The 27,108-nt window shown below is 41.0% G+C and overlaps 1 protein-coding gene across 9 annotated transcripts in view; it reads left to right on the forward strand.

Annotated features, from left to right (window-relative positions):
• LOC121276203 (MAGUK p55 subfamily member 6-like) overlaps positions 1-27,108 on the forward strand; it is a 141,236-nt gene that overhangs the window by 71,365 nt on the left and 42,763 nt on the right. For 4 of the 9 annotated variants that reach the window (XM_041184358.1, XM_041184350.1, XM_041184351.1 and 1 more), the window contains one exon: positions 16,122-16,243. In XM_041184358.1, the coding sequence (XP_041040292.1) occupies positions 16,127-16,243 (117 nt within the window). In that variant the 5' untranslated portion in view covers positions 16,122-16,126. Of the gene's footprint in view, positions 1-146; positions 211-10,868; positions 10,978-16,121; positions 16,244-27,108 lie in introns of those variants that run through there. The other 5 variants (XM_041184349.1, XM_041184352.1, XM_041184356.1 and 2 more) reach the window with 4 other exon arrangements.

Consider the following 27,108-nt stretch of genomic DNA (forward strand, 5'->3'; position numbering starts at 1 on the left):
TGTTTGACTCTTTGTTTTAAACCATGGAATCTTGTGGCTTCATTCTTTGAGTAAATAACTGGGTTTTCGGATTTCTTTTATTTTAAAAAAAGTTATTGGTCTTATCTGGGATTGTAACAACGCTTAAGACACTAGCAACACCTGTGTTGAACTGGGAGTCTACAGCCATGGGGCGGCTGGAGGAAATTTGAAGGGACAACCTTGCTGGAGGTAAGTGGAAGACCCAAGAAATCTCAACCCTCATACGAATCTTTGAAGACAGTACTTGGACCAAGTGGTTAATCTCCCAATTTCTGATGAGTATCTGACTTGAGGTTTTTGTGGGTTTTGTGGGTGTAAGTCAAACGTGTGTAGAAGGAAACTTGAGTTAAGAAGTTTGGTTTACAGTATAAATAACCATGATCATTGTACTTTTAACATCTTGAACATAACGGACAAGACACAGTTATTAGTATTTATAGTCTTTGATTTTGTGTAGTAAAATTCTTTTGATTTAGACAGTGAACCTTGTGGCTCCATTCTTTTAGGAAATAGTGGATTTTTGGATTTCCAAAAAAAAACGTTACTGGTCTCTACCAAGATCATTACACCAAACAATTCTTCATAGGAATTTTATAGGGCCAACAAGTATCGAAGTGAAAAAGTCACAGAAAACTGAGGAAATGTAATAGTAAAATATTTATCCAACATTCTTTGTTGTTTTATTATCTGCTAAAATAGAGTATTTCAGACAAATGTTTCAAGCCTTCTTGTGCTGTTGCTGCATGAAATTATGGTCTGTTAAAAATTTGACCTTGATAGTGAGATTAAAGTGTGTCCTCATTTAGTTATTTTCTGGTATTCAATCTGGTATTCATTCATAATGTCTGTGGATTTGGGATGGCTCTTAATTCCTCCAGATCAGTTGGAATTGTTACACTCTCCAATAACTCAGCAGACAATAATGGGGGCTCTTGGCAGCATATACACATGGGCAGTCTTCTCATCTGAAGGAAATTAAGTTGATGCAACTTGTTTTCTTATATCCCAGCTTTTAACTTTAAAGGGGAAAAGAGGTGTGTACCTGTCAGCAAACAAGTATATTTATTTTTAATTCCTGTGGATATTTGATAGTGTTATGCATGTGTGAACATTTTAATGTCCTTTTCTCCTAAACAAATTTCAAAATGTGTTAGGGGTATATTTAAACAGTGTGCTGATACTTCACCACCACTTCTCATATCACTGTACACACGGAGATTACGAGTTCCCTCCAGGTTATATAAATCTCCATGTAAAGAAGTGCAGCACAAATGTCAATCCAGGTTTGTTACTGGGGAGGAAACACAAGTTAAGAGTTTGTTTAAAAATATCTCAAACTGTTGTTGCTCAACTGTTTTAAATAAACCTGTTCAGTAGTTTACTGGGCTGAATTGGAGTCTAATGTTATTTGTCTTACCATCTTCTGAAGTTTAGGCAATTGCAAGGGGACTAATGACATATCCAGGAAGCTAAATACCGTTTTGATCCCTGGGCTAAAACACTATAGACATCTGGAGTATAAAGGAACATTCTAGTTCGTGAAAGGTCATTTGCGCTTGGCAATGAGCACAGGGGAAATCAGCAAAAGCTGAAAATTTAAATCCCATGGAGCAGGATTTTGAGTTTGGTGTGCGGGCGCAGTCAGCGGGTCCAGGAGCGGCTGGGAAACGGGCGCTGCCCGTGATCGGCCCCCGACTGTGATTTCACACTGGCTGGCCAATTAATGGCCAGTCAGCACAAAAAGCGTGCTGAAATGCTCAGCGCTGCTGGGGTGGGGGCGGGAGAGGGACAAGTGCTGAAGTCAGTTGGATGTTATGGATGTTATCTACTTGGACTTCCAGAAGGCCTTTGACAAGGTGCCGCACAGGAGGCTGCTCAGTAAGATAAGAACCCAGGGTGTTAGAGGCGAGGTACTAGCATGGATAGAAGATTGGCAGAGAGTGGGGATAAGGGGGTCCTTCTCAGGATGGCGGCCGGTGACTTGTGGAGTTCCGCAGGGGTCAGTGTTGGGACCACAACTTTTCACTTTATACATTAATGATCTAGATGAAGGAACTGAGGGCATCCTGGCTAAGTTTGCAGATGATACAAAGATAAGTGGAGGGACAGGTAGTTTTGAGGAGGCGGGGAGGCTGCAGAAGGATTTGGACAGGTTAGGAGAATAGCAAAGAAGTGGCAGATGGAATACATCGTGGGGAAGTGTGAGGTCATGCACTTTGGTAGGAAGAATAGAGGCATAGACTATTTTCTAAATGGGGAGAGAATTCAGAAGTCTGGAGTGCAAAGGGACTTGGGAGTCCTAGTCCAGGGTTCTCTTAAGGTTAACTTGCAGGTTAAGTCGGTAGTTAGGAAGGAAAATGCAATGTTGGCATTTATTTCGAGTGGACTAGAATATAAAAGCAGGGATGTGCTGCTGAGGCTTTATAAGGTTCTGGTCAGACCACATTTAGAATATTGTGAGCAATTTTGGGCCCCGTATCTCAGGAAGGATGTTCTCGCCCTGGAGAGGGTCCAGAGGAGGTTCACGAGAATGATCCCAGGAATGAAAGGCTTAACATATGAGGAACACTTGAGGAATCTGGGTCTATACTCGATGGAGTTTAGAAGGATGAGGGGGGATCTGATTGAAACTTACAGAATACTGAAAGGCCTGGATAGAGTGGACCTGGGGACGATGTTTCCTTTAGCAGGAGAGACTTGGACCTGAGGGCACAGCCTCAGTAAAGGGAAGACCTTTTAGAGCAGAGATGAGGAGAACCTTCTTTAGCCAGAGAGTGGTGAATCTATGGAATTCATTGCCACAGAAGGCTGTGGAGACTATTGAGTGTATTTAAGACCAAGATAGATAGGTTCTTGATTGGTAAGGGGATCAAAGGTTACAGGGAGAAGGCAGGAGAATGGGGTTGAGAAACTTAACAGCCATGATTGAATGGCGGAGCAGACTCAATGGGCCAAATGGCCTAATTTCTGCTTCCATGTCTTATGGTCAGCGTGGGCACGGGGGAGCGCTCACAGCTCCCTGAAAGCAGAGAGCTGCCTCAGGGAGCTGAAGAATTCAAAGCCATGAATAAAGATTTTCAAATGCCAAAAAAAATGTCCATGCATCAGGATCAGTCACCTGAACATATGGTCGATGTAAATTCTGTCCCAACATTTTTATCTTTTTTAAAACTTTTAATCCTGTGATTTCATTTTTTAATTAATATTGGAAGCCTCATCCTGTCCTTGGATGAGGTTTCCTCAAAAAGGCAAAGGCTCTCTGGCCGATTCGCCTGCTCGCCAACCGTAACGTTGGATGAGCAATGAAAAATCACCATTTGATGACTATGTTCATGGCCTTAATAGGCCTCTTAATTGTCGACAGGCACCCTACTGACTGTTGTGCAAAATATAGCGTGAGTGTGCGATGACGTCAGGATGCTTGCCTGATGTCATCACGTGCTATTTCATGTTTGAGCAGGTTGGGCGCACGCCCGCATGCTGAGCTAAAAATTCTGCCCATGATTTTCATTAAATTCTCTTTGTTAATCAAGCTTTGTTTAATATTTGGAGCAAAAGGAATATTTAATTTCAAACTAATGTTCCTGTGATTTCATTTTTAATTTTTCTTCACTACAGCTTTTTGTTGTTTTTGTATATTTCCCCAGTTGCTTTTGCTTGCTATTATCTCTTTTAATTATAGGAATTAATGATATACCATACAAAGTTAGTGTGAAATTAATCATTCTTTTGCATTCTTTCTGGAAGAACAGCTTGAGGTTAAATTGTTCTTTAATGTAAAACAACATCATAAGGCACATCAGAGACAAAACCAGATAGAAAAATTGAGTTTCAGCACAAAGGAGGAGATAGGCGAGTAAATATGTTCGAAGGAGGTTCTGGAAAGAGTGTAAGGTGGAGGGGCTTAAACAAGGAATTCCTGAGGTTGTGATGTGATGACTGAAGCCATGGCCCCCAAGAGTGTGGTGAAGAAATTTGTTTGCACAAAAGGTCAGAATTGGGCAAACAGAGTTTGAGAGGGGACTGTAGCCCTAGAGAAAGTGAGGGATGAGAATTTCAATTTAAAGACATTGGTGGACTTGGAGTTAATCCAGGGGGGTAGTGACTGGTAATAGGTGAACAGGACTTGATGCAGGATAGGATAAATACCGGGAGACCAGCTGGGACATAATTGAAATGGAAGGAAAGAAGAAAGAACTTATATTTATATGGCATCTTTCATGACCTCGGGATGTTGCGAAGCACTTCACACTTCAAGTATTTTGTTGTTTGTAATCACAGTTATAATGTAGGAAAAATGCCTTGCAATATATGCACAATGAGGTTGCACAAACAGCAGTGAAATAATTAACCAGTTCATCTACTTTAGGTGTTGGTTGAGGAATAAATATTGGCCAGAACGTATGACACAGCCCCCCTTCTGCTCTATGAATAGTGCCGTGTAATCTTTTGCATCTATATGAGAGGGTGGATGGGAGTCTTGATTTAATAGCTCATCCAAAAGACAGCACCTTCAATAGCATAGCACTCACTCATGCACAAATGCAAGTCGAGATTCAGTCCTCAAGTTGCTGAAGTGGGGCTTGAACCCACAGTTTTCTGACTCCGATGCAAGAGTGCTACCATTTAGTCATAGTTGACAGCAGTCAAATCTGGAGGTAAAATGGCATGAGTGGGGGTTTTAGTGGCAGATAAGTTGAAGTAAGGGTGGAGGAAGGCTCATAAACAGAAGTAGGTGGATTTTGTCATGGAGGTAATAAGGTATTGAAAGTTTAGCTCTGGGTTGAATTGTACTGCTAGATTGCGAACAGTCATGCTTCAGGTTGAGTTTGTTACTAGGGAGGTGGGTGGGTTAGCTTCTGGACAAACCGTTTGATAAGTCAGGCAGTGTAGGGGTTGAATTGAAGAGGTTGGTTTGGATGTTGTCAGTGTACATATGGAAGTTGATCCTAGGTCGATATGTTGCCAAGGGGCAGCCTGTAAATGTGGGAGGAAGGGATCAAGCATAGATCCTTGATTGACTTGGAGATAATGGCAGAGAGAAGCCTTTGCTATGCTCAAGTAAACAAGCAAGGGAAATTCCAAGGAACTGGGAAATGGAGGTAAACTGTTGGAAGATGATGGTATGGTCAACTTTGTCAAAAGTTGCAGTGAAGTCAAGGAGGAAAAGTAGGGAAGATGCACCATAATTACAGCAATGGAGGATATTGTATGTGCCACTTAGATGCCTTAACAGGAGCAGAAACCTGATTAAGAAATTCACACTTGGAGTAGCAGGAAAGATGGGAGCAGATTGTGGGGGTGGCATGTTCAAGAACTTGGAATGGAAAAGGAGGTTGCAGATGGGTTGTAAGGAAGGTGGGGCTAATAAGTTTTTTGAGATTGGGGGGGGTGGAATGATGTTGGAACGAGGGGTACATTAACAGGGGAGAGACCACTGTTTACAATGTCAACTAGCAGACCCAAGTTGGGTGAACAGCAGTTTGGTAGGAATGGGGTTTATAGGGCAAAAAGTGGATCTGATAGAGAAGATGAGCATGAAAAGGATGAGGGGAGATTGGAGAGAAACCAGAATAAAATGAGATTTGAGGGGTTACCAGGGATGATGTTTTAGTGGGGGTGGCAGTGACAAGTGCAGCTGAATGGATCCAACATTGATTTAATTTTTGCTTGATGTTTCTTCTATCATTGTATGAAGGTAAATTTGTAAAATATGGAGACTGATAACTACTTTACTTTGTGTTAATACATAATGAAGATGTCAGTGCTCGAGCAGCATTTGAAATTGGTGCTGAAATGGACACCCTATTATTGTGTGCTTTAGTTTTGTTTCCTACGATAACATACTGCACAGTGCGATAGTTGCTTTCCTTGTCTGTTTTGCTGCTCAACCAGAGAGATTTGTATCAGTGTAGCAAGCTTCTTAAAACTGTACTACATCTGCCTGCTCAGACTGCTTTTCTGCAGGGGTATTTCATCCCCTGCTGTCTGTACGGAAATTCTTTGGTCTTTCCTTTTATGTTTGGAGGAGGATCAGATGAAGAGTGCTACACTGGGACATTGGCATCTTCTGTACTTACCTATGTCCTTGCATCATAAAATCTTACAGTACAGAAGGCCCATTTAGCCCATCATGCCTGTGCATGCTCTTTGACATTCCCACATTTTATGTGCAGGAAGAAAACTGTCTATAAAGATGATGCTGAAATGAAGCTGTGGAAGATAGGGGCAGTCTTGCATGTAGAGGTGCTACACACACACCTGACAGCCGCAGTTTTGGTGCTTGTTGGTGCCCATTTTATCAAATTTGCTTCCATGGAGCTCTTTTGAAGAGACACTAGACGTATAACAAAGTTCGCTCCAATGCGAAGTTGCATCAGTTGGGTTGAAGACAGCTTGTTTTCCCAGGCTACTCGATTTTGTGTGGTGCTGCATTGTAAATACTTAGTGCTACAACTTAGCTATAATGTTATATCCAATATTTTGGACTCTGTTAAACATCAGACAGGAATTTTGGCTGCTGGTCTCGATGATTTGAAATATAAATTAACTACACAAAGAGTGACCTGCTGTGAAAAGGATTTGTTTTCTCTGCATACTTAGGATAATGGGGCAATCCCAGGGACTAGCTAAAATCGCCTTTCTTTGACGCAGCCTAGGTGATTAGCAAAGATTGTTTTCAGTCAGTGTTGATAGGCAACTATTCTGACTTCACTGAGTAATGGAAAACGGACAGTTTTTTCAAGGATAGGTTTAATTTCCAACCCTCGATGATTAACAACTCAAAGGGCAAATACACGGAATTTGGTTAAGGCAGTTATCAGAGCTGTTTCTCTCCCTGTATTCTCACCCCTCCCAATCCTTCCAGAAAGAGTTCTGATGAAAGGTCACCAACCTGAAACATTAACTATGTTTCTCTCTCCTGATCTGTTGAGCAGTTCCAGTATTTTCTGCTTTTATTTCAGTGGTTTTTTTGCATCTGCAGTATTTTGCTTTAAAGCAAAAAAAGAACGATGTTGGAATTTGAGCAGCTTTAGCAGAAAGAATTGGGCAGTTAACTTTGGAAAAGATAGCTTGACAGTGGGCTTTGGCATGGATTGGCAGCAGGGTTTGTGTCTTTATTGCTTTTCATAGAATGTGCGATGATAGGAAATTGTGTGGCAAGTTAATTCTGTGGGACATGTGTGCAGAGCAGTGGTACAGCACTGCCATTGTTTTTTTGGCTGCATTGCTTGTTTGTGATGAATTGTATGATCTTATCACTGGCGTTTTCATGTTATTTAGCAACACTTATCTATCCCTCACTCACCACCAAATATTAAATGTGGGCAGTACGCTTCCCCACTTCCTTATTAAAATCCTATCAGTACACAATCATGAGCCAGCTCTAGTTAGTTTACACCTCCTCCTTAAAGACACCCCACCGTTATACCACTGAATTTCAGGTTTATTCAAGTAGCATATAATTGGTACCCATTTATAATGCTCGTTTTGCTTAAATAATTCATATTTTGTTCTAGTGTCAATTATTGTCCTTGCTGTCACAGATTCCACCCACACACAATCTTCCTCCGTTTCAGATTAAATTTTCATTCTGTCAGATGTGCTCATTACCATTGCTAACCGTCCCACAGTTCTCCTAAATGTTTTTGGTCTGTGATTCCTTTTAGATACAAGTCACACACCTCCACTTTCCTGAAGCTGCTGACCTTACTGGGTGTGATTCTGTAGGGACAGGCCGTCTTCCAGTAAACAAACATGCATTTATATAACGTCTTTTATGACATCTGATGTCCTAAAGTCAATGAAGTAACTTGACCAGCCATATAAATATTCTGAGCACAGAGCAAGTCAGATGATGTGAATTCTGCGGTGAGAAACTCACCTCCTGACTCCCCAAAGCCTGTTCACCACCTACACGGCACAAGTCAAGAGTGTGATGGAATACTCTCCACTTTCCTGGATGAATGCAATTCAACAACACTCAAGAAGCTTGACACCATCCAGGACAAAGTAGCCTGCTTGATTGGCAGCCCATCCATCACCTTAAACATTCACACTCTCCACACCGATGCTCAAATGCGCAACATCTTACACCTAGAAGGACAAGGGCAGGAGATGCATAGGAACACTGTCACCTGCAGATTCCTCTTGAAGGTCACACACCACCCTGACTTGGAACCATATCGCTGTTCTGTCACTGTCACTGGGTCAAATTCCTGGAACAGCACTGTGGGTGTAGGTACACCAGATGGCCTGCATTGATTCAAGAAGCCTGCTCACTGCTACCTTCTGGAGGGCAACTCTTATCCTATAAAAACATTTTTTTTAAAAAGAAAAAATCCTACCCTTTCACCACCTCTCCACCATCCAGGGCCCCAAACATAGCTTCAACATGAATCCAGTAATATATTTTTGTTATTTTCAATTTAGTTTAGACATTGTGAGCAGCAAAGACAATACATTCGAGATTGGGTGATTGCTTTGCTTAACACCACTGTTCAGGCTGCAGATGTGACCATGAACCTCCAGTAGTTTGCTTTTTTAATTCTAGATTCCACTCCCACTTTGACCACTCTATCTTCATCCTCCTCCTACATAATCTCAAGAACCACATCTCCTCTTCCAATTCTGCATGCTACAGCCTTTGTGACTCAACATTGAATTTAACAATTTCAGAACACGGGAGAATTTTCTTCCCGTTGTCCGGGCTGGGCGGAGACAGGCGCACAGCTGATCGCCACCCGCGATCGGCTGCACACCCACCATTTTACGTGGGCGGACCAGTTAAGGCCCGCCCAGTGTGACATGCACCCAAAAGTTCTCAGCGCTCGCTGTGCAGGTGGGGGGGATGAGAGAGAGTTGTGGCCAGCGCGCAGAAATCTCCGAGGCGCTGAGCTGCCTCAGAGTTTAATTTCATCATAAAAGCCTGAAAAAAAAATTTGAAAAAATTAGTTGAACATGTCCTCTCATGTAATAGTGTCACATGAGTTGGGACATGCCTATGAATTTTATTGAAGTTATAAAACCTTCTTGAAACCTCATCCTGCCCGTGGATGAGGTTCCATGAAAAATGTGAAGGCCGCCTGGGCTCTTCACCTGCCCGCCAACCTTAAGGTTGGACAGGCAGCCCTGAGAATCAGTTTAATTAGTTAATTAATGGTCTTAATAGGCCTTTGATCGTGCCCACCGAACTGAGGATCGGAATGACATATGGTGACGTTGGGACGCACGCCTGACGTCACCATGCGTCATTTTATACGTTGGCGAGCAGGGCCTGTCCCTGCACGCTGACCAAAAGATTCAGGCCATAGTTACTGCTTCCATTTTTCAGACAACAGGTACTTGTGATGGTTCTGTTTTTATCATTTACACTTCCAGGTTCACCTTTTTAGTTTCTTTACTTCCATTTCCACCTTGTTTTGCTTTGCACCATCATTCTATTTGTCATTCAATCACTCCTGTTTTCCACCCTCTCATAGATCTTCCTTTTTGTTCTCCTTGCTCTCTACTCCCACTCTCTCCCCCGCCCTCCCCCCGGCCCTCCAACTCCCAACGATCTCTCTGCCTCTGTACTTGCTTAAAAACAGGCACATTTCTGACTTCATCTTCTGATAAAAAGTAATTGACTTGAACTGTTTACTTTCCACAGATGCTGTCAGACCTGCTGAATAAGTCCCGCATTTTCTGTTGTCATTACAATGTTTTATTTTTGTATTATTGGACCTTGCTTCTTTCCTCCCTTTCCTTGCTTGCTGAAGTTTGAGCTGTGAGTGTGAGAGGTGGGGAGTGGGTGGGGGAAGAACATGTTGATTTATGCAGGTCATTGTGCAACTAATATTTGCTTTAGTGTTGGGTGTGTTTATTGTGTACACATTACAAATACAATCCCAAATCCATCAAAATATATGGATTGGAAAGCAGTTATGTATTAATGGCCTCTGAGGAAATTCAGACTGCTGTCTGAATAGAACTACAAACCACTGGTCACATTTTCTTCAATATCACAGCTTTGTTTTCTTTTGTAACATTACAGTCACCAGCCATGCCATCTCAGTTGACCAGGAAAGCATGGTTCCTGTTTTAGATGCAGAACTAATGCCTGTCATTTTAACTGCAACTTATTAAGATTTGGGAAACCAGTGCAGATACGGACTGTGTACCAACGTATTTTCTTTTACTGTCTTGTCCTTGACAACACTATAATCACTTCTAAATAGTAGCACACATAGTACAATTTAGATATTAGGTATTGCATTGCATATAGAGACAATAAAGATTCTGAGTCATGTTAATTGCATACTATGGAGCATGAGTAATAGCACATGCACGTACACAGGAAGAACTTAAGCTCACCCTTAGTGATATGAGAGATTTAATTATGTGTGCAGTCATTAATGAGAGAGATTTTGCAGCCTTAAATCAAGATGTGATGTTTCTTTGCATATGCTCAACATTTTTAGAATTGTTTTCAGTATCTCTGGATCCAGCACAATTAATTGTGAAACTGTAATGCTTTCCTTAATGGAATTCTGCACTAATCAGAAAATTGGGGGAGGTGAGGTTAGAAGAATTTATGCCGCCTTTAGATAGGATGGCCAACTCACCGGAATGGCTGGGAGTCTCCTGGAATCGACATTCAGCTCCCGTTGGCCAAAAAAAGCCTTCCAGGAAATTTTAGATTGCGAGGTCAGTGGCAAAGGGAGCAGGTGCACAGACCATACTTGCCATCTGTGTTTTTTAGGTCTGCGCCATCTTTAATGCAGGCAGCTGACACTGGTGGAGCCTGCAGCTGTGCCTCCGGTGCTTGCCAAACGTTCAGACACTCCAGCTGATTGGATGTGGATACTTCGCTTCCAAAAGTACAACATTGAAGCGCTGTGGCTCTGGTCACAACAGTTCTTCGGCTCGGGACTTTTAAATGATCCAAGGACAACTGGAGCTGGGAGTTTGCAGGTTGGATCCTCCTTTACCCAGGACAACACAAAACCAGGGGAGGGGGCTTAACAGAATAATATGCACTTTTCATGTTAATTTCTTTAGGCAGGGATGTATTTTGGACAGAGATAATTCTGGGAATGAATTGGTATTTCAAACATTTCCAGACCTGCTCCCACCACACTGCTGGCTTTCTGTAACATCAGTTCCGCTGATGTCTCCTGGAATATGTCCAGCCATAGTTGACAGCCCTACCTTTAGTCTGAAACTTAAAGGATTGTCTTGGTGTTGGGATGGTAGAATCTTGTTAACTGGGATAAGCAAATATTTCCACAGATTAGTTTTCTTTCCATTTGAGAGGGACTAAAGTACAATATGTTGGAGACATTTGAATCACATGCTTATCCTGGGATGAGATTTTGGAGATAGGACTTGTGGGCTCATGCCAAAACCACTCTTAGATCCATTGCCATGAGGTGTGTGCTGTAGGTATTTCACATCTATATTTTCATCTTCATGTTTTAATCTGCTTCTCCCCCTCACCCCTTCCCCCTTTCTAGTGTTTATCTACAGAAAAAAAATACAATTGATTCCTAGCATTAAGAATCAGTTTAGTTTTGGATGATTAAAGAGCTTTGGCTCAGCAAAAGAATAGAGGCAAAAGGAACTCCTAGATAATGTGATTAGAATTCCTCTTTGACCAATTAATGATACACTTTAGTGTTTTCTCTCCCTCTCTCCCACCCTGACACTTACTAATAAATTCATATCTTAATTCTGAACTTATGGATTAATTCAAATAATGGGCTTTTGTTATAAACCACACAATAACCCATATCCAAATGTGTAAAAGTTAAATGCCATATATTATTTCTTTGTGATGGTCTCTGTCCAGAATAATGAAGTGGAATATGCAAAATCTGTCTGTGTGTTAACCTTTTTTTAAAAAATGGTTGTCATGATGCTCTTGTTGCTAAGGTAACATGCAATGTTTACATTGTAAGAACTGAACAAGATGCAGTTAAACATGCAGTAAATTAGTTAAAGGAATAAACTGGAACACTTGAGGGAAAAAGGCATTTTTAAATCTACCACTTTTATTCAGCGGAAGCTAAATGCTTCAATCTGATTGAAATGAACTGTATATTAATGAAAAATAAGTTTGTATTTGGCATTTTAAAACAATGGAATACTGAAAAAAGGCACTGAACAGCATTTCCTTTCTGGTTCACATTTGGTAAAATTGTGCTGGTCAGCTATTTTCAAGATTATTCTGGGAAATATTTAAACCAAAATCGGAACAGAACGGGTAAGTTAGATGAGGCCTTTCACCTTCTGGGTGAGTAACTTTCAAAACTTGGCTAAAATTGTGAAGGAGCAGAAGAATTGCTCAGCAATGGGGAAAAAACAAGGCAGTGAGACTAATTGAATAGTTCTTTTCAAGAATTGGCACAGGCACAATGGGCCAAATAGCCGCCTCCTATGATGTATGATTCTACAATTCAAAGCAAATTCAGGGGCCTGAGGCAGTCACATTGGTGCAATCGAGGGTGATTTGCTTAAGGGGCTAGGCTGGGACGTGTAAAGGCCGAGAGAAAGGAGCTTGACACTACACCTGGATATGTTGTACCTGACTTGAGAGTGCTTGCTGACGACACTGGGTGTCTGCAATGGGAAAAGTTCATTCCCCAGCTACACCTTGATGAGCACAATTTAAAAAAAACTGCCATGGATATTTAACTATGCTCTGCAATGTAAAAGTGATATAATCAGTAACAATGTAGTTATCCAATATTTAACTTGGCGGTGGATTTCATAGCATTAGAGGTGATTTTTTAACATTCAGCCATTTCATGCTGGGTGGCGAGTTGAAATTACTCCTAATGCAGAGGACATGAAATCGCGTTGGAGAACTTCGCACCTTGTTCCCATCTACCACCATCTTAATGGCACAAATTTCTTTTTGGATGCCTGAAGCACTGTGAGAAACAGGCAGGAGCCTTGTTGCTACATGCATAATGTAAATTATGTCATTCGGATCCTGTTACAGTTAAAATACAGAATTCAAAGTACCAGAGCTGAGTCCGCTGAGAAAAAGCTAGTGGAATTGGATGCAAGTCGGCTCTCCACTGGTTGTGCTTGTCTTGCTTGTGTAGTGAGCCATCTCATCCTGTAGAAAGAGAGAGTTGGTGAGTGGCTTTCAGAAAGGAATGTGCATATATGTGGGGCTTCCATGCGATGTTTGAGAGCACAAAGTGGCAATTTGCAAGCAAGATGGGGAGGTGCCCAATGGAAATAAAGTAGCTGGACTGTGAAACGAGAAAACATTTATCAGAGGAGTTCAATGTTTAGCATTTGTTACCAGGTGAAGACGGAATGTTGCTAGAGCCTGTTGTGAAGACAGCAAGCACCAGGTGTGAACATGATTGGAATAAGAAGAGTTGATCCAATGTCCTCTTGTGATTGGTGGAGAAGGATTTGGTGCAGGGAAGGAATGTGTTCTGAGTGTTTTAGTAGAGGACAGGAGGCCCTGCTTAGTTTTTTGCCTCAAACTTTATTTTTCCAGCTCCCAATGACTGCTAAATACAGTGCATTCTGCTCTAATCACAGAGTTAGCTACAGAACAGCTTATTCGCAGTTTATTTACCAACCTCTTTACTTTTGATTAACACTTGGAGCTAAACTGAGCAAGTAAGTTTAATTTATGTTGGAATTTTTTGAAGATGGCATTGACGATGGCTAATTGAGGCAATTTGTGAATTCTAATACCATCATTAAAACCTGTAGGATTTGAAGCTTGCACTGCAGCTTAATTTCACATTAGCTGTATTAGATTGAAATGCTTACTTGTTCCGAACATCCTTCATGTATTGCACATTGTTGATGTAGAAAATCCCAGCCAGATGCAGCTGGGAGGAGAGTGTAGTCTTTTTAAGGTGCCCATTTGGCATCTTTTCTTGTATTATATTGATGCACTGCTCTCGGACAGATAGGGAAATGTAATTGGCCACAAGGTTGGCTTTTGAAAAGGTTGTTTTCCTATCCTTCTAAAGAATCAAATGGCTGCAAGTCTTTGATACTACGAATGCATGTTCTCAAGATACGGTTTAGGACTCCCATTGATGACCACATGCAATAGGTGTAATTCTCCAATGCTACAGATTGTAGCACTGAGTCTAGGGGAATGTATCCTGATTGATCCTGGCCGCAGCCGTTGAATCCAGTGTAACCCTCAAGCAAGAGGCTCTGTCAGGTGCATGGCTGTCTGACATTGTCAAGGATTGCTACAACTAAGGCATCATCAGTTACTGTTCTCTGTATAACTGGCTCAGTGCCAACTTTATACTCTTAGTTGGTACTCGTTCTGCCCATACAGGTGATAGCAGTAGCTCCCATGGTACTTTGAAGAAGAGCAGGGAGTTCTGTGTCTTAGCCAATATTTTTTTCTCAACCTTGTCACCAAAACAGGTTAATGCTTATTCATCTCTATTGTTGTATGTGAGATCTTCCTGTGTGTAACTGGCTTCAGCGAACTTCAGAATAATTCATTCATGAATTATGAATCATGAAAGATCTGACATAAATGCAAATTTTCTGGGAATTGTATAATAGCTTTGCTGTAGGGTAGAAAACAATTGAGGATTTGGTTGTGGTGACGTTGCGTTAAGAGAGAGGGAGAAAAGGCCCCAGAGATTAATGTTTATAATTTACATCAATGATTAATTCAGAAATTCTATGCAAATTGTTCATATTTGGAGATGGTAACAAACTAGGAGAGGCAGTAGATTCGGAGGAGGCACCACAAATTATAAAATTAGGTGGAGTGAATATTTAACTGGGAAGAAAGGAAACAGATTAAACTTTAGGCAGACCTACAGGTGATATCCTCCATGAAAGATGCTGGATGGAACCCTTGAAATTGGAACAATTCTGGTTGTTACAGAGCATTGAGACTCCCATCAATGCACAGGGATTTTTTTTCTCAACAGCTTTCTGGTGTTCATAGCTTTTGTGATTCTTGGGGTGCTTTCAATTAAGTTCTCCTTGTTTAATGGTCTCTAAATTGCATTCCAAATTTGGGAGCATTAACTGGAACAGTGCACTAATATCATCCTTGTTCGTCTGTCATGCACCCAAGATACTGAAAGGATTGACGAGAGTATGATTTGGAGACCACTAAGCAAGCAGTTTGATTGTGCCTTTTTACGGTGGGTTTAAAAAAAATGATGTGGTTGATATCTTAACAATATTTAGGGTAGGGGTGGTGTGCCGGTGGGGGGTGGGGTGGTGGGGTGGGGGGGAGCAGAATTGTGAGGGGGTTTGTTTTGTTCTCATTCTGGACTCACTTTATGTGGCATTAGAGAGTCTCCTTATGTTCTCTTCCCTCTTCCACTCAGAATAATTAATCCAAAGTTTTTTTTTGCGCTAAAAATATAAATGATCTAATAATGCAAGATAAGCAATTGAAATAAGATGGCACAGGAGGCAATTTGAGCTCATTCAAGTTCAAATTATTCTGTAGTTTAAATTAAGTGACTAGTAAACTGTAACCCATTCTGTCTATAATCTTTGACATTTTTCTTTCCTGGGCTGCTCAGTCCAATCTGCCTACACTTCAATCATAGCTTTTCCTCTCCGTGTCAATGCTGTGGCCAATCAGAGTCAACTTGCTAACCAATCAGTATCCTTTTCTCTTGTAGTATAAATTATGATAGGTTGAAATTTGGTATTCTTGCATTTGTCCTGATGAGTGCATGATGAAAAGCTTTTCAGTAATATTCAGTTTCTCCTCTCCATTACTTTTTTTTCTGCTTTTTTTGTCTAATGCAGTGTGAATATGTGGTAACTTCACATTTGTTTTGCTCATGGGTTTCCATTTCTAGATAGAATATGTGTGAGACTTTGCACTTGAATTGAACTTGCAAAGTAGTGCAGTTACAATTTATCAGAAAAAAATTGTGCCTTGGGAATCTCCTTATGTTCATGAATAACTCAAATCAATTTTGATTTTTTTTAATATATGCCATCCACTAATGAAGCCTGATATCTGCATAAAATAATCTGAATGGAAATAAGTTTAAAATTGTCAGCTGTGATTGTGGTTACTTATGGCAGTTTCATTAATTGGTGCTGAATTTTAGTTTACTTTCATATTTCCTCAGCAGCAATGCAGCAGGTATTGGACAATCTCAATGAGTTGCCCATCTCCACTGGAGCTAAGGAGATAGACCTCATCTTCCTCAAAGGAATAATGGAGAGTCCTATTGTCAGATCTCTTGCCAAGGTACTGTACTTGCAGTTCTTTTAAATGCTTTATAAGGGCTTATTCACCACAGTTACATTAATTTATATATTCAGCATAAAAGATATCCTCAGGTGTTTCACACACTATGTAGGAAAAATTGACACTAAAGCAGATAGTAGAGGTGCTGAAAGGCTTTGTTAAAGAGATGGATTGAGCAAGTTTTTGAAGGAGAAATTTTGGGACAAAAATGAGAATAGGCTTTGCTGCAAGTGATGGGTAGGGAGAGAGTACATAAGTGGTCAGTGTTAATGAATGGGTTTAGGGGTTTTAAAGAGGATGAAAGAGGGTGGGGTAAAGCCATTGAGGTATTTAAAGATAAAGATGAGAATTTTAAGCACTTGGTTCATTTAAAAATTGATTCATTCATGGGATGTGGGCATTGCTGATAAGGCCGGCATTTATTGCCCATCTCTAATTGCCCTCGAATTTGGTGGTGAGCCATTTCTTGGGTACAACTGAATAGCTTGCTTGACTATTTCAGAAGTCAGTCAAGAATCTACCACATTGCTGTGGATCTGGAATCACATATAGGCCAGCATAGGTAAAGACAGCAGATTTCTTTACCTGAAGGACATTAGTGAACGAGAGAGGTTTTTTACAACAACCTAGTAGTTCCATAGTCACAATTACTGATGTTAACCTTTTTAAAATTCCAGCTTTATTTAATTAACTGAATTTAGATTCCCCAGTTGCAATGGTGGGGTTTGAACTCCTGTCTCCAGATCATGTCTTGTGCCTTTATTCTTATTTCTTTAATGATGCACACAGGCCGTCAACATTGTAGCTGAGCTAACTTTATTGATAACACGTTTTCCTAACATGAACACATATCTACATGTCTGAGCTCTATTAAGACAGGCTTCAACATGTGCTATCTGACCTTCAACCCCCTCCAGGTAAGGTGACCCCATAAATAGTACAGAGTACTGTATAATATCTAATACTGGAGTCCACAACCACAGTCAGCTATTATCATGACATTTCTCCTTTTTAAAAAAATCTTTTATACAACTCAAGTACACAAAGTCTCTCATCTATTCTTTCTCACTCTGTTTTGATCAGTCTGTTTTGTCTTTTACTCATCTCTTTATCTCTGTTTCTTTCACAATTCCTCCACTGGATGTTCTGATTGGTGACAGAGGTGATTTTGAAGGACAAAGGGCCTTCTCCAACTCAGTGTCACTGTCATCCCTTGGATAGTTTTCAGAATCTCAAACTTTGTCTGGTTATCTGTTGCTTCATTAGTGCATTCTGATTTTTGATCTTCATCTACACTTTCTGGTTCAGAGCAGGGTTGCATTCCATTTTGTTTTCTTTAAGAATTTCCGTTTCTTCCTGTACTGTTGTCTGTTTAGAGTCTGCACTATGTAAGACCTTGGTTCTCCTGTGATTCCTGCGACAAAAGCAGGATTCCAGATCCCTTCATGCTGAATCCTCACTGTCTCTTCTGTGTCCAGGTCAGGCAGAAGTCGGGCACCTCAATCAAAGTACTGTTTCTGCTTCTGCAGTCTCAGTTTGAGCAGGTCCTGCATGCTGCAGCTCATTGGCTGTGGAAATAACAGTTGGGGTGCAGTTGGAAGCTTAGTTCTTAGTCTTCTCCCCATCAGGAGCTGTGCTGGAGATGATCCAATGCCCTCTGATGGAATATTCCAGAAATCCAGGATAGCCAATTAGGGGTCTCTTCCGTGCGCCCTTGCCTTCTTCAACAGGTGTTTTAAGGTCTGCACAGTATGTTCCACCATTCCATTGGATTGTGGATATTTGGGACTTGACCTAGTGTGTGGCAAAACTCCCAGTCCTGTGCAAATTTGCGAAACTTAGTGCCTGAGAATTGTGGACCATTATCTGAGATGAGCACTTCAGGTATGCTGTGGCGAGCAAAAATTGATATTAAATGATTTGTTACAGTGATGCTCTTACTATCATTTCTCAGCAGTACAGACTCAAAAAACTTTGAGTAATAATTTACTGCTAGTAGGTACTCACTGTTGTCAAATGTGAATAAGTTCACTCTAATTTTCTGCCAGGGCCCCTCTGGAATACTGTGTGATTGAAGTGATTATTTTTGTCGTGATTTACAGTACTTCTGGCACACTGCACATTCATTCACCATTTCCCCGATTTGTGCCCCCATTCCAGGCCAATATATTACACCTCGAGCTCTTCTGCGTGTTTCTATGCCGAAGTGACTTTGATATACGCGCTGCAGCATTTCTTTCCTCGGTGTTGTAGGATTCTGATCTTTTCTCCCTTGAAAAGTGTTCCTTCTGCTAAATGAAGTTCCTCACAAAAGTTCCAACACTCTTGTACATCAGAAGGAGCTGCGCTCCGATGTGTGGGCTGCCAGTTTGTACAATCTGCTGCAGTTTTCTCAGGGTGGTGTTGTTCTTTGTAACTTCCCTGATCTCATTCAGTTTGGTTACAGCCACAGGTAAGTTTTTGTCAGCATGTCAACCTGTACTTCCGTTTCTTTATCCTCTTCCTCCGTGATGGGTAGGTATACACGTGACAGAGTATCTGCGATGGACATTTCCTTGCCCGGTTTGTATTTAACTCTGATCTGATACTTCTGCAGGTGCATTAGTGATCTTCGGATTCTTGGTGGTGCACAGTTCAGGGGCTTTATAAGTATAGCTTCCGAAGGCATATGGTCACACTCTACCTCCACGTCCTTGCCATAGACAAACTGGTGGAAAAGGTCTAGGCCAAACACAATTGCCAGCATTTCTTTCTCTATTTGGACACACCACTGCTGTGTTTCAGTCATTGCCTTTGAAGCGTATGGCACTGGTGCCTCATTTTGCAAGAGGACAGCTCCCAGGCCAGTCTTTGAAGCATCCACTGAGATCTTGACCGGTTGACTGACGTTGTAATACGATAACACTGGTGCCTATTTTTTATTATTCATTTACGGGATGTGGGCTTCGCTGGCTGGACCATCATTTATTGTCCATCCCTAGTTGCCTTTGAGAAGGTGGTGCTGAGCTGCCTTCTTGAACTGCTGCAGTCCGTGTGGTGTAGGTACACCCACAGTGTTGTTAGGAAGGGAGTTCCAGGATTTTGATCCAGTGACAGTGAAGGAATGGCGATATATTTCCAAGTCAGGATGGTGAGTGACTTGGAGGGGAACCTGCAGGTGGTGCTGTTCCCATCTGTCTGTTGCCCTTGTCCTTCTAGGTGGTAGTGATTGTGGGTTTGGAAGATGCTGTCTAAGGAGCCTTGGTGAATTAAATAAAAATCTGGAATTAAAAGTCTAATGATGACCATGTTGTAAAAACTCATCTGGTTACCAATGTCCTTTAGGGAAGGAAATCTGGGTCAGTGTTCTCTTCAGACTGGTCAAAGCTCCCTGGTGAACTTGTTCCCAGTACCATTTTACGTCATTTTGTAGAAGCTCTCTGGGAGTTGCTGCTAGGTCTGACATATTTGGAATTAATTTCCCAAGATAGGTCACCATTCCCAAAAACCTCTCCAAGTCTTTCTTACATTCTGGGGTTGGCATGTTCACAACTGCTTAGATTTTACTTGGGTCCGGCTTCAGTCTCTCACTTGTTAGCACATGCCCCAAGTACTTGATTTCATGACCAGTTTTGCACTTTTCCTTCTTCAACTTGAGGTTCCTTTCTCTAGCTCTGGCCAGCACCTGCCTCAGTCTGCGGTTATGTTCTTCTCATGAGGCTCCTCAGACCAGCACATCGTCGATATAGGTTTCCACACTCACTATCCCTTCAAACAGCTGCTTCACTTGTTCTGTGGAACACCTCCAGAGCTGAATTAATACCAAAAGATAAGTGTAAAAGCCTATTGCCTGTATGGTGTTTGAAGATACGGAGGTAGGAGCTGCGTTCATCCAGCTTGATCTGCCAGAAGCCTGAACTCGCATCCTAGACTGAATAGTATTTAGCATCGGCTAGCTTACACGTGATCTCTTCTACTGTAGGCAGCTGGTAATGCTACGTTTGTACTGCCTGGTTTAGGTCTCTGGGATCTAGACAGACACACAGATTCCGATCTGATTTTTCTACAATTATAATTGGATTAATCCACTTTGTCGGTTCTTCAATTTTCTTGACGACGTGAAGTTTCTTCATTCCGTCCAACGCTGCTTTCAATCGATCTCTCAGCATTACTGGTATTTTCCTGAGCGGGTGTATTTTTGGATGTCACAGTTTCATCAATCTTAATGGTGAGTTCTCCTTTTAGGCAGCCAATACCCTGGAACACATCTTTATACTCACTCAGGATGTTATCAGTGGTGACAGTCATTGTTCTCTTGATTAGCTTCAGATTTTTACAAGCTTTGATTCCAAGAATGGGTTTTGCATCAGTTTTCCCCACTATGAATGGAAGTGCTGAAACTGTTTTTTGTAGTTCACTTTAAGTGTGCACTTGCTTTCCACAGCAATTTTTTCAGCTGTAGACAGCTTCACCTTTTGTTTTAGTTTGCTGTTTTTCTTAGCTTATGTTATGATACAGGCTGATGGGAATGACATTTGCTTGTGCACCTGTGTCAATCTTGAATTTCACTATTATGTTGGCAATTTTTAAATCAACCTTCCATTTGTCGTCTTTGGACTTTGTTGTTACTGCACCAGTGAAAAGTTCAGTTTCAGTGTCTGTGTCATCTTGTGCAATCGTGTGCACTTTCTTTGATTTACACATCCTGGCAAAGTGGTTTAGTTTATTACAGTTCTTACACTGCTTTCCATAGGCTGGACAGCAACGTGGTAAATGCTCTGTTCCACATTGGCTGCATTTAAATGTTTTAATAGCAGTTTTGTTCTTTTTACCTTCAGGCTGCCTATTTGTTCTTTCCCAGAACTATTTCTAATTAACTGCAACTAACTGCTTGACCATGTGCAGTTTATCATCTTCTATCATCTGTTTAATCTGGAATTTGTTGTCTCAGTTGCTCTGCAGATATTTATTGCTTTCTCCAGCATGAGATCAACTTCTCTCAAAAGCCGTTCTCTCAGAGAGTCATTTGCGATCCTGCCAATTATTCTATTTCTGATCAGTGATTCTTCAAGTTCTCCAACTCCACACGATTGAGCTTGTTTTCTCAGCTCAGTAACGTACTGACTAATGTTGTCACTGCCTTGCATGCACGTAAAAAATTGGCATCTTTCATACATGGTATTTTTGTTAGGGCTGCAGTAAGCTTCGAATCTTTCCATTATTTCTTTCAAGTCATTTTGTTTCTCATCACTTTCAAATGTGAATGTGTTATAGACTTCGAGGGCTTCTTCCCCTGCATATGAAGAAAGATGGAATCCTGTACCTGAGGGTCTTTTTCTTTTTATCACTGCCCATTGCTGTGGGGTACAGCTCGAATCACTCTCAGAACCACCTCCTCCCCTTTCTGCGAGATTGCCCTCCAAACTGAACTCTGTTGGTGGTTTCACAATCTCCATTGTTGCATTTAGTTTACTTCTAACACCACCTTGTTTCTTGTTTCCTTTTTTAACAATGCACACAGGCCGTTGACATTGTAGCTGAGCTAACTTTATTAATAACACATTTTCCTAACATGAACACATACTGCATTGTCTGAACTCTATCAAGACAGGCTCCAACATGTGCTATCTGACCTTTGACCACCAGGTCAGGTAACCCTCTATATAGTACAGAGTGCCATATAATATCTAATACTGGAGTCCACAACCACAGTCAGCTATTATGACAGATCATTGGTCTAAGATGGATTATTAGTTCCGTAGCAGCCACTATGCCACTAATTCTTTGTTGGAGACAGGAAGTTAATACAGGTCAGCAAAGTCAAGGTGATGGGTGAATAAGACTTGGTGTGGATAGGTTACCTGTACCAAGATTTTGGACAAGTTGGATTTAAAGAGGGTAGCTAAAAAGGAGGCTGCTGGAGTAGTCAGGTTTGGGATGAAAATAAGCAATGTTTGTGATGAAGAGGAAATGAGGTCTGAAGCTATTATCTGTGTTATTCAATCTAATACTGAAACAAATTATGAATATGGAAGCTGCATTTAAAATCTACAGGATTGGCAAAACTTCATGTTTTTTTAAAAAAGAGGGAAGCTATTGCTTCAAAGTACTGAGGATCTGAAACTGTTTGTATATAGCCCTTGCAGAACTTGAAATGTTTACTGGAATGCCGCAATGACAGGTTATTTATCAATTTACCGTAAAAGTAACAATCATTTCAGCTCTTATAATTACATTGCTTACCAATGACTTCTGTTCAAATCAGATAACACTAGCACCAGATTAATGTAGCAATATTATATTTGTGTCAACTGCTTTAATGTAAGTGAAAAACACCTGGAATTTGTTTAATGTTGTTTATCTGGTTGCATAGATCTGTGCAGATGAAATTCTGCCAATTGTAGATGGGTACATGTATGTAATAATTAAAAATGTGCATAACCATGGTTCCATGCATGGATTACATCTCCTATATTTTACTTCTCCAGTGTTATTGGACGGTAGGTTTGCCCCCCACAGCACTGCTTTTCCCAGAACCACCTGAAACTTTTCCTCTCTGCTATTATTATTATACAATAATACCTACCTCCAAAGTGCTACATTTTGCATATCATCTTGTGTATCCTGGTTGTTTCGCTTTAGAGTAAGCGATAATTATACAGGTGAAGAAACATATGATCAAGGCTGTTTATATATGTTTTTCAAATCTGTGGAATTTGATCCTCAAACCTTATTTTTTAAAGAATGTATTAATACTAAAATTTGATTGTAATTTATTTTGAACCAGAGGCCCTGAGGTATTGTGTGCACATTGCACAACATTACAATTCTAAGTCAGTGTATTATCTCATTTTGTGTGGAGAATGCCATGGGTGATCTGATGCGCACACCATTAGCATATAAATCCTGGCTGTTCAAATATAAGTTGCATTTGTTATTATTTAAGCATATCACGTTCAACATTAGAGTTGAGCCAGCTTGATTTGGTCTGGTGCTACCGTGTGAGTAACACATACACCTCTAGCATAGTATTAGAGACTGTTGATACTGCATGCAACCAAGTTCCAGCATTTGTTCCCCCACCTAACAAGATTGTGCTCTTTGCTTCTTTTGCCTCGCCTCTGGAGGAGACATTGGAGATGATGTAAAAGAGATTCACAAGGATGAACTGAGTAGTTATAACTATCAAGAAAGACTGAACAGTTTGGGTCTCTGTTCTCTAATTTTTAAAAAAAAAAGCAGGGTGACCAAATGAGGGTGTATAAAATTTGAAGGGGTTTGATACAGTAGATGTAGAGAAGATGTTACGCTTCTGGGGAGTCTGAAGCTAGGAACTATAAAAAGATGGTCACGAATAAATCTAGTAAAGAATTTAAGACAAATTTCTTTACTCCACATGGTAGTGAGTACCATATTCTAACCACACTCTGGGCAGTTGAGGTGAATAGCATAGAGGTATTCAAGAGGAAGCAAACTAAGTACATGAGGGAGAAAAGAATAGAAGAATATGCTGATGGGGTTAAATGAAGAGGGTTGGAAGGAGGCTCATATGGAGCATAAACAATGGCGTAGACCACTTGGGCCACGTAGCTGGTTTCAGTGCCTTAATTTCTATGTAATGCTATGTAATTTTTCCAAACGAATGATAACATAATTGTAAGTACAGTACCTGAGCCCAAAATATAGTGAGTGGCAGCCACAGTGGTAGGAAAACAATTTCCGATTCTCTCACTTGCACTTTTATTGTAAAACAGGGAAAATTTAAAAGGGGAAAGAAAGGCACCTCTTGGGGAAAAATTTCTGCACAAAATACGCCATCATGTAATCCATTAGATTTCATAATTTGGTTGTTAAAAGAAGGAACGTCCTACCTGAAATAGAGGTGGAAGAAAAATGCAAAAAAGCTTTTTAAAAATTTGAAGAGAATAATGTGAGAGTGTAAGGAAGGACTAGGGGAATAGGACTATGTAGATCAGAACCATAGAGAGGTTACGGTACAGAAAGAGACCATTCAGCCCATCGTGTGTGCATAGGCTAAAAAGAGAGGAAAGAAACAGCCACTCGTTCTAATCCCACTTTCCAATCCTGGTTTGTAGCCTTGCAGTATACTGCACTTCAGATGCAGATCCAGGTGCCTTTTAAATGAGTTGAGCATATCAGCCTCAGCCACCTTGATGGTGGGCACAGCTGAAGCAGGTAGAAAGTTCTGTGACTTTCCTGGTGTATGTAGAATGTTTGATGAAGAAGAAAGATTACCTACCTTCAGTTGATATACATCCTTAAAGGGATCATGGTGGATAGGCAATGGCAAGCATTCAAAGAGCGCATGGGTGAACTGCAACACTCATTTATTCTTGTCTGGTGCAAAAGTAAAACAAGAAAGGTGGCCAAACCATGGCTTACAAGGGAAATTAGAGATAGTATTAGATGCAAGGAAGGGGCATACAAATTGGCCAGAAAAAGCAACAGGCCTGAGAATTGGGAGCAGTTTAGAATTCAGCAAAGGAGGACCAAGGGATTGATTAAGAAGGGGAAAATGGAGTATCAGAGTAAGCTTGCAAGGAACATAAAAACTGACTCTATAAAAGTTTCTATAGGTATGTAAAGAGAAAAAGATTGAAGACAAATGTAGGTCCCTTACAGTCAGAAAGAGGGGAATTTATAATGGGAAACAAGGAAATGGCTGACCAACTAAATACATACTTTGTTTCTGTCTTCAGAAAGGAAGACACAAATAACATACCAGAAATGTTGGGGACAATAGGGTTTAGTGAGAGGGAGGAACTGAAAGAAATCAGTATTAGTAAGCAAATGGTGTTGGGGAAATTGATGGGATTGAAGGCCGATGAATCCCCAGGGCATGATAATCTACATCCCAGAGTACTTAAGGAAGTGGCCCTAGAAATAGTGGATGCATTGGTGGTCATCTTCCGAGATTCAATAGACTCTGGAACAGTTCCTACGGATTTGAGGGTAGCTAATGTAACCCCACTATTTAAAAAGGAAGGTAGAGAGAAAACATAGAATTATAGACCAGTCAGCCTAACATCGGTAGTGGGGAAAATTCTGGAGTCCATTATAAAAGACTTAATAGCTGAGCAAGTAGAAAACATTGGCAGATTTGGACAGAGTCAGCATGGATTTAGGAAAGGGAAATCATGCTTGACAAATTTATTGGAATTTTTCGAGGACGCAACTAGTAGAATTGATGAGGGGGAGCCAGTGAATGTGGTTTACTTGCACTTTTAGAAGGCTTTCGACAAAGTCCCACATAAGAAATTGGATTGTAAAATGGGATTGGGGGTTGTGTATTGAGATGGATAGAAAACTGGTTCGCAGACAGAAACAAAGTATGTATTTAGTTGGTCAGCCACTTCCTTGTTTCTCTTATAAATTCCCCTGTTTCTGACTGTAAGGGACCTACATTTGTCTTCAATCTTTTTCTCTTCACTTTTTCTGAATGTCAGGCAGTGACTAGTGGGGTATAGCAGGGATCGGTGCTGGGACCCCAGTTATTCACAATATATATTAATGATTAAGATGAGGGAATTAAATGTAATATCTCCAAATTTGCAGATGACACAAAGCTAGGTGGGAGGGTGAGCTGTGAGGAGGATGCAGAGACTCTGTGATTCGGACAAGCTGAGTGAGTGGGCAAATGCATGGCAGATGCAGTATAATGTGGATAAATGTGAGGTTATCCACTTTGGTGGCAAAAACAGGAAAATATTATTATCTGAATGGCTATAAATTGAGAGGGGAATGTGCAATGAGACCTGGTTGTTTTCGTACACCAGTCGCTGAAGGTAAGCATGCAGGTGCAGCAGGCAGTAAAGAAGGCAAATGGTATGTTGGCCTTCATAGCCAGAGGATTCTAGTACAGGAACAGGGATGTCTTGCTGCAATTATACAGGGCCTTGGTGAGACCACACCTGGAATATTGTGTGCAGTTTTGGTCTCCTTACCTGAGGAAGGATGTTCTTGCTATAGAGGGAGTGCAGCAAAAGTTTACCCGATTGATTCCTGGGATGGCGGGACTGATATTTGAGGAGAGATTGAGTTGGTTGGGATTATATTCGCTGGAGTTCAGAAGAATGAGGGGGATCTCATACAAACCTATAAAATTCTAACACGACTAGACAAGGTAGATGCAGGATGGATGTCCCTGATGGTGGAGGAGTCCAGAACCAGGGGTCACATCCTGAGGATCCGGGGTAGACCATTTAGGACTGAGATGAGAAATTTCTTCACCCAGAGAGTGGTGAGCCTGTGGAATTCATTACCACAGAAAGTAGTTGAGGCCATAACATTGTAAGTTTTCAAGAAGGAGTTAGATATAGCTCTTGGGGCAAAAGGGTTTAAAGGATATGGGGAGAAAGTGAGAGTAGGCTATTGAGTTGGGTGATTAGCCTTGATCATAATGAATGGCAGAGCAGGCTCGAAGGGCCGAATGTCCTCCTGCTCCTAGTTTGTATATTTCTATGTTTCTCCACATCCTGCTATTTGCTGGTGTGTGAAACCATGTTCAGTGCTGTCTACCTGCAATTTCATGAGGGTATTTAACATGTGATAAGCATGTGGTTTCCCAAACCAATCAAGCTAGGCTTTTATCCAAAAGTTTTTGCACTGTGGGATGTTTTACTCCATTGTTAAAATACAAGTTATATGGTCTATGGCAATTGAATGATGGTAATCTTCCTTACTATACAGTGGCTGAGATTTTGTCAACAGCTGTCATTCCTGATGTCATTATCAGAACTGAGTGCCACTTCCACTTTCCCTCTTTTTGCTCTTTTCTGAAAAATTATAATTCCAAGCGCCATCGGCCTGCATGCAAAACACATTTGTTTTGGCAGCAGGGGGTGCTTTACATAGGTGAAAACTGC

The sequence above is a fragment of the Carcharodon carcharias genome, chromosome 3, assembly GCF_017639515.1.
Source record: "Carcharodon carcharias isolate sCarCar2 chromosome 3, sCarCar2.pri, whole genome shotgun sequence".
In the NCBI taxonomy this organism is placed as follows: domain Eukaryota; kingdom Metazoa; phylum Chordata; class Chondrichthyes; order Lamniformes; family Lamnidae; genus Carcharodon; species Carcharodon carcharias.